This window comes from Theobroma cacao, chromosome 2 (genome assembly GCF_053813885.1).
Source record: "Theobroma cacao isolate CCN51 chromosome 2, ASM5381388v1, whole genome shotgun sequence".
NCBI classification, from domain to species: domain Eukaryota; kingdom Viridiplantae; phylum Streptophyta; class Magnoliopsida; order Malvales; family Malvaceae; genus Theobroma; species Theobroma cacao.
In genome coordinates, this window is record NC_142640.1 from 50157824 (window position 1) to 50168977 (window position 11154).

Consider the following 11154-nt stretch of genomic DNA (forward strand, 5'->3'; position numbering starts at 1 on the left):
TAAAATGTTACGGATCCCATAAAAAATAAGATAGATATTTTGAATTGATAATGTAGATTCGTGATTTATAAGTTATACAATGTTAGATTTAAACTTAGTTAGTCTTTTGAAAAATTTGTAATGACCCCGTAACATGATGTTATTAGAAAAATAAAAATTACGAAAACTAACCATGAGCTTTAAGGTTACTATATGATATTTCATAGTATCTAATATTTCAATAATTAAAGAATATGATATTCTATAATTTTATATTTAATATTTCAATAACTATGAATCATGTAAATAAAGTTATTGAGAAATTTATATAACAATTTGATATTTCAATAGTCAAGTGTCTAATATTTCATAATAAAAACTATTAAAGATTCAATAACTATGTATTTATTATTTCAGTAATCTTATGTTATTGAATATCGTATCAATGTTACTAAAAAATAGATAAGATTACGAAACATAATAATTTGTTTTTTGATATTTAATTGAATAATAATGTATTTTGATGTTATTGATTTTGCAAATCAAAGATACTGAAAATATTATAAAAAAGATTATAACAATTGGATATCCAATATTTATATTAGATGACAAAACGCTGCGTTTCGCCCATTCAGTTACACGCCTTCAAGAACGAAGTCGTTTTGAACCATCAAATTTGTTAGGCTTCCAGGGTGACTCGTTTGTAATTTGTGCGCTGCTTCGCGAGCATCAACAGAAGAACGGCAATGGCGACCGAACTTGAAGAACTGATAGACTTCCTCTCTGCCCCCTCTCCTCCAGTAAGTTCCCGCCTATTCTCCTTAACCCTCCATTTTCCCGCCTATAGAAATTTGATGCAAAATTCTCTAAACTGAGTTTTACTTTTAGTTCACGTTGCCTTTTAACTAGATTTCGAGTTCTATTCTATGTTTATTTACCTGTCAGCATCCAAACAAAGCTAAACATTAAATTTTTGGGTCATTTCATACATGAAAATCCCATTTACTCCATAGCTTTAGTTTTTTTTGAACTATTAGAAATTATGGTGTCATGTATCTCTTACATAGAAGTTTATCAATAAAGGGTTGTTGTTGTTTTTAAGCTTAATTAATTGAGTTTTTAACTATACCCTTTTGTTTTTAAGTACTTATAGTAATATTGATTGATGTGAACTGCTTAGGTGAAGAAGGCGGCTGTCGATATTGTACGGGGATTGACGGGATCTGAGGATGGCTTACACTCCCTTTCCAATTACGCCAACACTGTGCTTCCATCGTTGTCTCGGCTTTTGAGTGAGGATAAGGTGTATTTTTTCACAAACCCGTGTTTAGATTAATCATTAGTGCATCCTATTGAAAAATGTTTGAATCTATTAACACAAGCACCTAAAATTTTGATTTGAAGTGCATTTTTTTTGTAGTTGTTCTCTCATTGTAAAAATGTTGCAGGAAGTTTCAGAACCGGCTGCTGAAGCTCTTGTAAATCTGTCACAAAATGCAGAACTGGCTGCTAAGATGGTTGAAATTGGGATGGTTAAAATAGCCATGGATTTGTTGTATAAGCCAGGCTTTAGCATTACTCGAGTGCTGGTTATGCTCCTAGTTAATCTAACACAGTTGGATGATGGTATTACTTCCTTGCTTCAGGTGCTTTTCTTCATGTCCTATGACTCATACCAATCCTATTTGACATCTGTAAAGTCAAAATTTTTTTAAAAATTGCAACATTTATATTAAATGGTCTGTGTTTATATAGTTTCTTATCTCGTTATCATTCTATTTATGTCTTATCCTTGGGGAAGATTAATGACTTATCGAGAGACTTTATGTGCTTATTAGATTGGAGATGAGAAGATGCAAGGACTTTATGTAATGAAGCTCGTGAGATCATTCTGTAGATCCAGTGAAGCCGGTGGTGTGTTTTACATCTTCTTTCCTAAGTTTGCTTGTAGCCTCAGACCGTCTAATCATGTAAATACTTAAAAGATAAAAAGCACTCTGCCTGTGAGCCTGTTATATAACCAGGCTGCAAAAGATTTCAGGTTGTGTCTTAAAGCAACAGCATTAGGATCTTAGTCAGTGAGTCCTCCATAATGTGTCAAAAAATCTTCGAAATATGTGCTTGATTAGTTGAGACTCCCTCTATGGTGCAATAAAAGGTCACCTGACTTAGAATTCTTAAGTTTAGCTCTTTAAGAAATGATATTTTAGTTCCCCTTCTCACCCTTCTTTTATTCCTTAATAGTTGTTGGCTTGCACTCAAGAATATTTGTACTTGTATTTATCTCCTTCAAATATTGGCCTCACATTGCTTTGTTACACATTAACCAGATGATCCTTTTGATCATGTTGGTTCAATACTTGTAAACATCTCAAAGAAAGAAGCGGGGAGGAAGATGTTATTGGATCCTAAGCGTGGCTTGCTGAAGCAGATTATTAGACAGTTTGATTCATCTGGTCCATTGAGAAAGAAAGGGGTATGTAAAAGTGATTAATGAAGCAGTAAGTTTCTTTAGTGTTACTCTTATATCATCGACAATAGTTTTTTTTTTCTTTTAATTTTCTACTTCTTGTCCTTTTGCATTATGCTTGGCCCAAAAAAATTTGAAAACTTTTTCTAACCTTTTGAAAAGTTATTTGTAGCCCTTTCTAGGATCCTGTGATTCGAACATTTTCTTTAATTCATTATTGGGATGAACATATTAGTTCTTTCAGATAATTTGCTACTCTTGCTAAGCTGGGAGAGAGAAAAAAGATTGGTGCATTAACCAAATTGATATTAATGGGACAAGGTCTGCTTGTTCACGGTTGTTTGTTGGTAGAGGTCTTTGATAAATGAACCATTTGAAGGGGGCTAATGGTAGGCTTCTTGGAAGCTAGCCTGCCTATAATTCAACCTAAGCTTAAGTTGAGACAGGCATCACACTGTTATAAGAGCTTAATGAGTGAGAAATTAATCCAAAGGGGAAATTGAAAGAGCTGATACACAAAACAGAGGGATCAATAGTAGGCTTGCATAGAGTTTGGTAGATGAATTTGATTAGGCTCGTGAATAGTTTCTGTTCAACCATGTGTTCAAGTACAAAGCTTGCTCTAATCAAGCTTAAGTAGCCAAGCTTCTGCAAATATAACCAATTCGCTCTTGACTAGACCTATTCATTTAGCTTGTCAAGAGATTAGCAGGTTGTTTGTGTGCTTACAGGTGTCTGGAACTATTAGGAACTGCTGCTTTGAAGCAGAGAATCAGCTACAGAATTTACTCTTGATATCAGAGTTTCTTTGGCCAGCTCTGCTTCTGCCAGTTGCTGGAAACAAGGTAACCTTTTGTACAGCTTCTTGGTAGATTAAAGCATTTATCTTCTGTTGGCTTATAATAAGAGTGTAGTCTTAAGAAATCGCATCATTGTTGGCTGTGTATACTTGTTTCACTTAAATTTTAGTTCTATGTTCAGGAGGATAGCCACTAATAGACCAATGCATTGTTTATGCACCTGAAAATAGTGTTATGACATCATTTCTTGATGTTGTTACACGTCTTTCATTAGTTTCTTGTTTAATGTGGCAAAAGCTCATGACATGTCTTTCATTCGCTTCTTGTTTATTCTGGCAAAAGTTCATGCCTTAATCTTTTTCCCCATTTGTCTCATGGCCTCTGCTCAGATATATAGTGAACAAGACACATCAAAAATGCCACTTGAGCTTAGAAGTGCACTCTCCATTGAGCGTGAACCAGTTAAGGATCCTGAGATTTGTGTTCAAGCACTGGAAGCTATTTACTTGATTACTTTACAGGTCATAATCAGTGATACTTCTTTTGTTCCTATTTTAAGTGTAACATGCTGTTAAATCTGTTAACTAATATTCTATGTCCTTTAAGCAATTGAAAAGTTTCGCGGTGAGACCACTCAAATATTAGCTGAAAGTTTGTGAGACTGTGACGTTGTTGCTTTTACATCGAAAATCTTCTGGGGTTTGCCTTTAAGTCTCCACTTATAACATTTTGCTATAGGATTAGTTGTGACATGACTAATTGGTTTTTCTTGTTATATTAGTATTCTTCGCTCTTATATGAATTTTTATTCATCTTCTTTGAGAAAGGTATTGCACCATGATACCAAGCATGACAATTTTTTTTTTCCTTCTCTGCAGGAGGCTGGTCGAAGAGCCTTTTGGTCTGTCAATGGACCAAGAATATTACAAGTGGGGTACGAAGATGAAGAAGATCCAAAAGTACTGGAAGCATATGAGCAAATTGGCTCCTTGGTATGTTTTCATCGCTTTGAGAATTGTAGTACATCATCTTTCTAATTCACATTAATCATGAATCTGATGTTGACTTGTTTTTACTCGTTACCAGCTTGTTCATGGCAGCGGGACAGAAGAACCATCAACAACTTCATCGAAATAGCCATTTACTTGTATGTTCATGGGTTTCTGCAGATTCTTTTCAGGAGATATTGGAACCGGAGTTACAGGTCATGACCATGTGTTTTCGGTGCAAATTGTTCTGGTTTTAGCTCAAGCTTCAATTACAGAAGTTAGGCTCTCAATAGGCAAGTTTATGATTTTTGCAGTGTGGAATGTATTCTGAAAAATGTGATCAAATATAAGAAAAATACAATTTGTTTACTGTATAATTTATGGGTAATCTTGGATCAATTACCATTTTTGCATTATTTATTAATCTTGTGTTTCATTTGAAAATATACCTCTTGAGTATAGATGTCTATGTGTATACTGATATCTTGATCTAGACTTATCCCAAAAAACAAAAATTCTTGCTCTAGTTAATACTCTTATTTTTTAGGTTAAATAATAGTTTACAATTAATAGTTAATTAATTATCATTAATTAAAATGTTAATTATTATTTTATATCAAATGATGTTGACACAATGTTATTTAGATGATGAAAAATGATATAGTTATGTCATTATATTATATTAGTATGTTATATCATTACCTATTATCATATTATAATTTTTTAAAATTTTAATACAAAATATTTTAAAATCAAAATTTTTATTTTAATTTTCATGAAAAATCCTCGACTAAATATTAAAGCATTATATGAGTTTATTACATGAAATGCTTATAATTTTTATTGAATAATAAAAAAATGTTTCATTGAATAAATAATAATTTTGGTTTAGTAATTGATTAATTGGTAAATACGTAATAAATTCTAAATGGAAGCGGTAAAAAAATTCCAAAATTCACTTTTGGCGCCAAAGAGTACCCGGTGAAGAGGCAAATGTTTCTATCAGCGCGCGTTAAATTCAAAAAACTAAAGGTGCCAAATACAAAAGGGCGCAAATTCCGGGCTTCTCCCGCCAACTCTGTCAGTTATCTTTCCTCGAGCATTTCTCCATTTTCTTCAAAAGGCAGCTTTCGTGTTCCCAGAGAGAATTAGTGGGAAAAGAATACAGAAAAGCAAAGAAAATCCGATAACCCATTTCTCCAGAGGGCCAATATGGATCTGTCAGACATAGCGAGAAAGCTCGGTCTCTCAGAACAGAAGCTGCTGGTTCGAAAAGCGGCGGAGCTGCGCCGCCTCTGCGATGTTCAGTTTGATTCCTCCATTATCGGCGTCGTAAGTACTTTCATACTCTACTCATTTACTTTAGACCCCCGATAAGAAGTCAAACGTTGAAGCATTAATTCTATTCTTTTTTTTTTCCTGTTTGTAGGGTGAGGTTTGTAAAGCTATAATCTGCTTGGAAATTGCTGCTACAAGGTAACATACATTATCCTTCTTTTTTCCTTTGCTATTGAATATGTTCTGAGTTTTTAACTATGTTTTGTTTGATGTAATTTTTATGAAATTTGTAGGTTTGGGGAGGTTATATTTGATAGACAGAAAGCTATCAGGTTAAGTGGAATGTCGGAGAAGGCTTACAATAGATCTTTTAATTCCTTGCAGAATGGTCTAAATATCAAGTGAGTTTCTCCCTTTCTTCCTTTTAAATTTGCATTGTAGATTGAAGTACCAGTAAATTCAGATTTTAATTTGGAAAAACAATGGTGTTTCAGGACAACGCTGGATATTAGAGAATTGGGGATTCAATTTGGATGTGTTAGGCTCATTCCCTTTGTGAAGAAGAGCTTGTCTCTGTAAGACCCTTTTCCTTTTTATGTGTTCTTTGATTTTGGTCTCTTTAAATCCGTTTCCTTCTAGATTGCTTTGTGTTTGAGAGAATGCCTGAAAGGGTAAATCCCTAATTTAAACTATCTTTACTGTACTCAAATTTGTTAAGATTGCAATCCTCAGCACTTTGATGACCTTTTTTCATTTGATTATCAGATGAAGTGATGTGGGTTCCTTTTTTTTTTCTTCCATTTTGTGAAATTGGTGAATTGAATAGTTGAGTGACTTAAATGATGTTTATGTCAGCTACAAGGAGCGGTTTACAGCATCATTGCCTGCTTCTAGACAGGCGAGTGCGGACTTCACTAGGCCAGTGTTTACTGCTGTGGCATTTTACTTGTGTGCAAAAAAACACAAGGTAGCATATGCGTAATCCTTCTGTCAAATGTTCTTTTCCCCTGTGTTTACATGTTTTTGACATAAATTCTCTGCTTTACAGCTTAAGATAGACAAGGTTAGGTTGATTGAGGTTTGTGGCACCTCTGAATCTGAGTTTTCTTGTGTAAGTAACATAGTTCCTCACTACATATGATCATTTAATGTGGTAACTTGTAAATGCTTAGTGTTTGTTTAATGTGCTGAGCGTTGATTTGGAGCTTTAAATACAGGTTTCTACCTCCATGAAGGATCTATGTCATGATGCTTTTGGAATCTCAAAGGAAAAGAAAGATCCTAAGGAGGTGAAAGGCAACCGAGGTAACTGTTCATTTCCATTTACCTTAAAATTGGCATTTGTATGCATGTGTTGCCATTTTGACCTTGTTACTAACATTTGCATTTTTTGCTGTATTTTAATACTATGAGTTGGTTTTCAATCTCCATGTATGTTCACACATAGAGAATTATTCTCTAAAATTTGCTATTTGGTGCATGCAGAACTGCTAGATGTGTTACCTGAGAAAAGAAAATTTGATGATGGTGGTTATTTATCTGATGATGGACCAGAGGTACTACTATAGCATTTGGAATTTTAGTTTATTAATTGTCTGATGAAAGCTGGATTTCTTTATTCTAGATATGAAGTCTTCTGTTTCATTGTAACATTTTCTGACTATGACTGGTTGCGTATGCACAACTGTGATGATTCTATGAAATTTTTGCTTCCTGATCTGACTTCCATTTGTGTCATTCAAGAGTTTAAAAATCTCTAATGTCAAAGCTTTGCATGGATTATTCATCTGTTGTCTTGCAAGTCTTTCTTAGTGATTTTAAATATTTGATGTCCCATGATCAGTAAGGCTGGCATTTGCATTTTTTAACAGAATTAGAGCAATCATTGATATTAGACTCAATCATTTTAGGGATAAAAGCTAGAAGTTTGTGATATTGTTCTTCAAAAACAAAAATCTCATTTTACGGTTGGTGCCATTCCAGTTATATCTTAGAGTAAACGCAAAATTTCTATAGCAATAGCACTAACACAATCCTCTTGCAGCTTTCAAGTTACAAGCGGCATAAGAAAATGGAGAAAGTTGCCTATGATGAGTGGAAGTCATCTGTTCTATCATCTAATAAGAAAAGCACAAAAGGTAATGAAAGAATTTCCCTTTTAATTTCCTTTATAATGCACTGATGCAATCAAAGGAAACCCAGCATAGCTGATCTTTCACATATCTGTATGTGTTTTTTCTTCAGCACCCTGCAAGCAGACCACTCAAACCAGTCTTAACTTTCTGAAGGAAGTTCCTGAGACACAGGAGTTGAAGGCTGTATAGGAGACATGTTTTCATTTCTAGTTTTCAAGTTGTTTGAGCTGATCCTGCTGAAATTCATTTTAGGAGAAAAAGATATCTAGAAGTTCACATGGGTAGAAATGGATTAAAGAACTGCATCGGTTAAGTTATTAGTTATTACAAGAAATGCAGTTTTGTAAAATGATCTTGTCTATCTTAAAGTGTCTATATGTTTGATATAGGTCAGGCAAATATTCTTCTCGAGATATAAGTTTGAGAACTACTTCAAAAATAAGGAAAATGTTAATATATTTAAAAATTGCTTCAACTGTTAATACATCAAATTGGATTCCTTAGGGTTGACATATCCCTAGTCTGATTCTCTTTGCTCTTTGATGACAGCAAAATTCCATTTTCTTTCCATGTTTAAAAAATTAGGGGGTGTTTATTCTCCTAATAGTTGGTATCTTGCAAACTTTTTGAGTTGTTACTAATCGCATAAGATTGTCATTTAATTGAGAAGGTTAAGATTAAAAACAAAAAAATTAAGATCTCATTTGATTGATATTCTTGTTATTATATGTATTTATTTATCTTTAAAAAGAAAGAACATGTTTAGATTAAAGAACAAATAAAATGAATAAAACTTTAGGTGCCATGCAAATCTTGAACACTTCTCATTTGTAGCAATGATCTCTTTGCACCCAGCAAAGAGATGTCTATAAGTTACTCTTCCAGCAAGAATTTGAACCCAACCATATTATTTTCAGCATTTGGAGCAAACTGATTCCACTCTCCACTGAGAATTCAGCCATTTAGGCATGTGGAATTACTTTTGTGGTAGAATGAGTCTCTTGGGTGGTGCCATTGTAAAGATTGGGAGTTGATGATCAATGCTTCAGTATGACTAATCACGTTTCTCATTGCAGTAAACAAACTGAGCAAAGCCTAAATGTAGGGATTCTGATGCAGAATGTGAAGAATAATATATGTTTGGTCTTCTCACACAATCAAAGCTGTTAAATGCCAGTCCGAATATTCTGTTGTATTTCAAAATGTACATATTAGCCGACAAAACAACAAGTTTTGTCTGTCATGTTAGAAGCTAATTTGCCTCGCTACATATAACCAATCATTCAGCAGGAGCTTAGGCTACAGACAGACAGACAGACATAATCTATATAGAACATGGATGATTTACAGTGCCATGTTAAATGTTTCTGGAATTTTCATGGCATCTATTTCATTGGTACAAGGCATTGATTTTAGCCTTTCCTCCCGAGCTTACTCCTAACTGGAATACAACTTAATTAGATATGAAAGAGATGGAGAAAATAACAGACCACAATAATATTTATCAGTTTAGTAATGCATCAGAGAAGTACAAGAAAATATATTAAAAAACAGACCAAAGCTAGATGCATCCGTTAAAATAACTAAAAAGCAAACGCACAAAACCAGAAAAAAGGTAATCTATATTCATTCCATGTACTGCAAACTTCCATCATGTACACTTAGCTTAAATTCAAAACCTAATGAAAAGAAAAGAAAAGAAAAGAAAAGACAACCTCTTCAAAATCAATTAACAAGTTATCCAACATGAGAAGAGGTTTATCTCATCGACTAGAAGCAAGAAAAAGCAAACAAACAAAAGCTCTTCACTTTGTCGGCATCTCAAACCGACATACAGGGCAATAGTGGCTTTGCTTCAGCCACTTTTCGATACAGTCACCATGAAATATATGAGAACATGGCATCCGAGAAGCATCTGATCCAACCTTGAGTTCCTCCAAACAAATAACACAGTTTTCAGCTTCCAAACGCCCTTTCTTGATTTTCTCTTCAACTTTTTGATCACACTCAACAGCTTCCACTCGAACACTCTTCAGCATCTTCTTGACGGATGACTCCTTGGCTGGAACCATGTTATAGTTGCTTGATTCAAACTCCGATGCCGATTCTTCTAGAGCTCTTTCCATCAAAACCTCCTCTTCCTCTTCCTCGTTTACGTGTTCCACAAACGTTCCCCATAGCACTGCTTGCAAAGGCAAGACTTGACGTCCCCTGTTGGACTCCGAGGTTCCGATGCTAACTCCTTGTCGGATGATTTCTTGGATGATAGCACGGCACGGACGAGCGTTCGGGTTGAGTCTGAGTCTTACTAGCATGGGACCAAGGATTTGGTAGATCCGATCATAGTTTTTCAAAGCCCGGAGATCAAAACGAATGGTTTCTTGAGAGAAAAACATTCCTTCGTCATCAAGATCGACAAACTGATCGGTTAAGCAATAATGTCGCCTGAATCCAAATTGAAGGGCGATGTTTAATTCAATTTGGACAAAAGGGGGAGTGGGGTAAAAGATTTCGGGTTCAGTCAGAGGTTGATAAACAATATGTTGCAGGTCATTGCAGTAGTAAACAGCGGAAGCCATTGGCTGAGGGGAAGAGTTTTCTTTTGAACAATCAAGTGAAAATCTCAGTGGAATTTATAGTAATGGGCAATGGCGGAAGCAAATCCTTACTGATATCAATGAAATATCAGTTGGTAATTATGAAGGGGAGGTAGTTGCTACCAGACGGGAAACGATTACGAGTTTTTAAATTTTTTTTTTTGAAAGATAGGAGTTTCCTAAATCATGTCAAATAGCTCAAAAGCAAACTTGTAATTTTATTAATTTTTATGTAAAATTCAATTTTGTTATTACATATTAAAGAAAATGGACTCATAATTAAAATAAATTTCAAATTTATAAAAAAATAATTAAAATTCCCAATTTTTTGCTTTAAGATCCACCTCTATCTAATAGTAGTTTATTGTAATAAAAACAAATTATATATATTCAATAAAAATAAAAAATAAATTCTATTTGGTAAGATTTATTTTATAATTTTGTTAAGTTATATATGCATCATTTTTCAATAATTGACATGGGTTTCCGCATCTATCCAATTAAATTCTGACAGTAGTTGAAAATTATATATATATACACACTTATATATGGTGCAAATAAAGACAAATCAAAATTTTTAAAATAAAATTAGTTTGGTAATTAAAATAAAAAATTGAAATTATCAAAATTGCTGGCATTTGAATTAGGTATTTTGGAGGGTTCAACTTCTCCTTAGTTGGAAATTGTATATTTATTGGTTTTTCATGATATATACATATATATAGATTGCATATGTTCTTAATATTTAATCTTCATTTATAATTATTTTTGTGTATCATCAAATTCTAATACCCAAATTTTCATTTAAAAAAAAATATTATCCAAATAATATAATTACTAATGCTGTTGTTTAAATTGATACACTGTAAAATGTCAAAATTCACTGTAAAATCTAAGCTGTTAAAT

The 11154-nt window shown here is 33.6% G+C and overlaps 3 protein-coding genes across 4 annotated transcripts; 2 read left to right on the forward strand and 1 right to left on the reverse strand.

The window, feature by feature from the left end:
* Positions 1 to 637: 637 nt before the first annotated feature.
* Positions 638 to 4662, forward strand: LOC18610441 (ARM repeat superfamily protein). Of its 2 annotated transcripts, none has more exons than XM_007046090.3 (9): positions 638 to 779; positions 1160 to 1282; positions 1428 to 1625; positions 1818 to 1893; positions 2310 to 2455; positions 3181 to 3294; positions 3639 to 3770; positions 4128 to 4241; positions 4336 to 4662. In XM_007046090.3, exons 1-9 carry the CDS (start codon positions 726 to 728, stop codon positions 4384 to 4386), a joined length of 1008 nt encoding a protein of 335 aa, XP_007046152.3. In that variant the 5' UTR covers positions 638 to 725; the 3' UTR covers positions 4387 to 4662. The 2 variants fall into 2 exon arrangements, with proteins under 2 accessions (XP_007046152.3, XP_088659302.1); XM_088803176.1 differs by having other exon boundaries at positions 3639 to 3710.
* A 647-nt stretch (positions 4663 to 5309) lies between these two features.
* ORC6 (origin recognition complex protein 6) lies at positions 5310 to 8134 on the forward strand. Its single transcript, XM_007046093.3, has 10 exons — positions 5310 to 5570; positions 5668 to 5714; positions 5810 to 5917; positions 6011 to 6091; positions 6372 to 6483; positions 6565 to 6627; positions 6734 to 6821; positions 7002 to 7072; positions 7561 to 7654; positions 7761 to 8134. The coding sequence occupies exons 1-10, from the start codon at positions 5451 to 5453 to the stop codon at positions 7838 to 7840; spliced, it is 864 nt and encodes a 287-aa protein (XP_007046155.3). The 5' UTR covers positions 5310 to 5450; the 3' UTR covers positions 7841 to 8134.
* A 1322-nt stretch (positions 8135 to 9456) lies between these two features.
* Positions 9457 to 10230, reverse strand: LOC148764395 (uncharacterized). The gene has a single exon (XM_088803597.1). It carries the CDS (start codon positions 10228 to 10230, stop codon positions 9457 to 9459), a length of 774 nt encoding a protein of 257 aa, XP_088659723.1.
* Between the last annotated feature and the right edge of the window lie 924 nt (positions 10231 to 11154).

Bases quoted from the DNA above. Each gene is read 5' to 3' on its own strand.
- LOC18610441 (XM_007046090.3), top strand. From the start codon at position 726: ATGGCGACCGAACTTGAAGAACTGATAGACTTCCTCTCTGCCCCCTCT. The intron at 780-1,159 runs GTAAGTTCCCGC...TGAACTGCTTAG, and splicing joins TCTCTGCCCCCTCTCCTCCA to GTGAAGAAGGCGGCTGTCGA. The intron at 1,894-2,309 runs GTGTGTTTTACA...CACATTAACCAG, and splicing joins TAGATCCAGTGAAGCCGGTG to ATGATCCTTTTGATCATGTT.
- ORC6 (XM_007046093.3), top strand. From the start codon at position 5,451: ATGGATCTGTCAGACATAGCGAGAAAGCTCGGTCTCTCAGAACAGAAG. The intron at 5,715-5,809 runs GTAACATACATT...TGAAATTTGTAG, and splicing joins TTGGAAATTGCTGCTACAAG to GTTTGGGGAGGTTATATTTG. The intron at 6,628-6,733 runs GTAAGTAACATA...CTTTAAATACAG, and splicing joins CTGAATCTGAGTTTTCTTGT to GTTTCTACCTCCATGAAGGA.
- LOC148764395 (XM_088803597.1), bottom strand. From the start codon at position 10,230: ATGGCTTCCGCTGTTTACTACTGCAATGACCTGCAACATATTGTTTAT.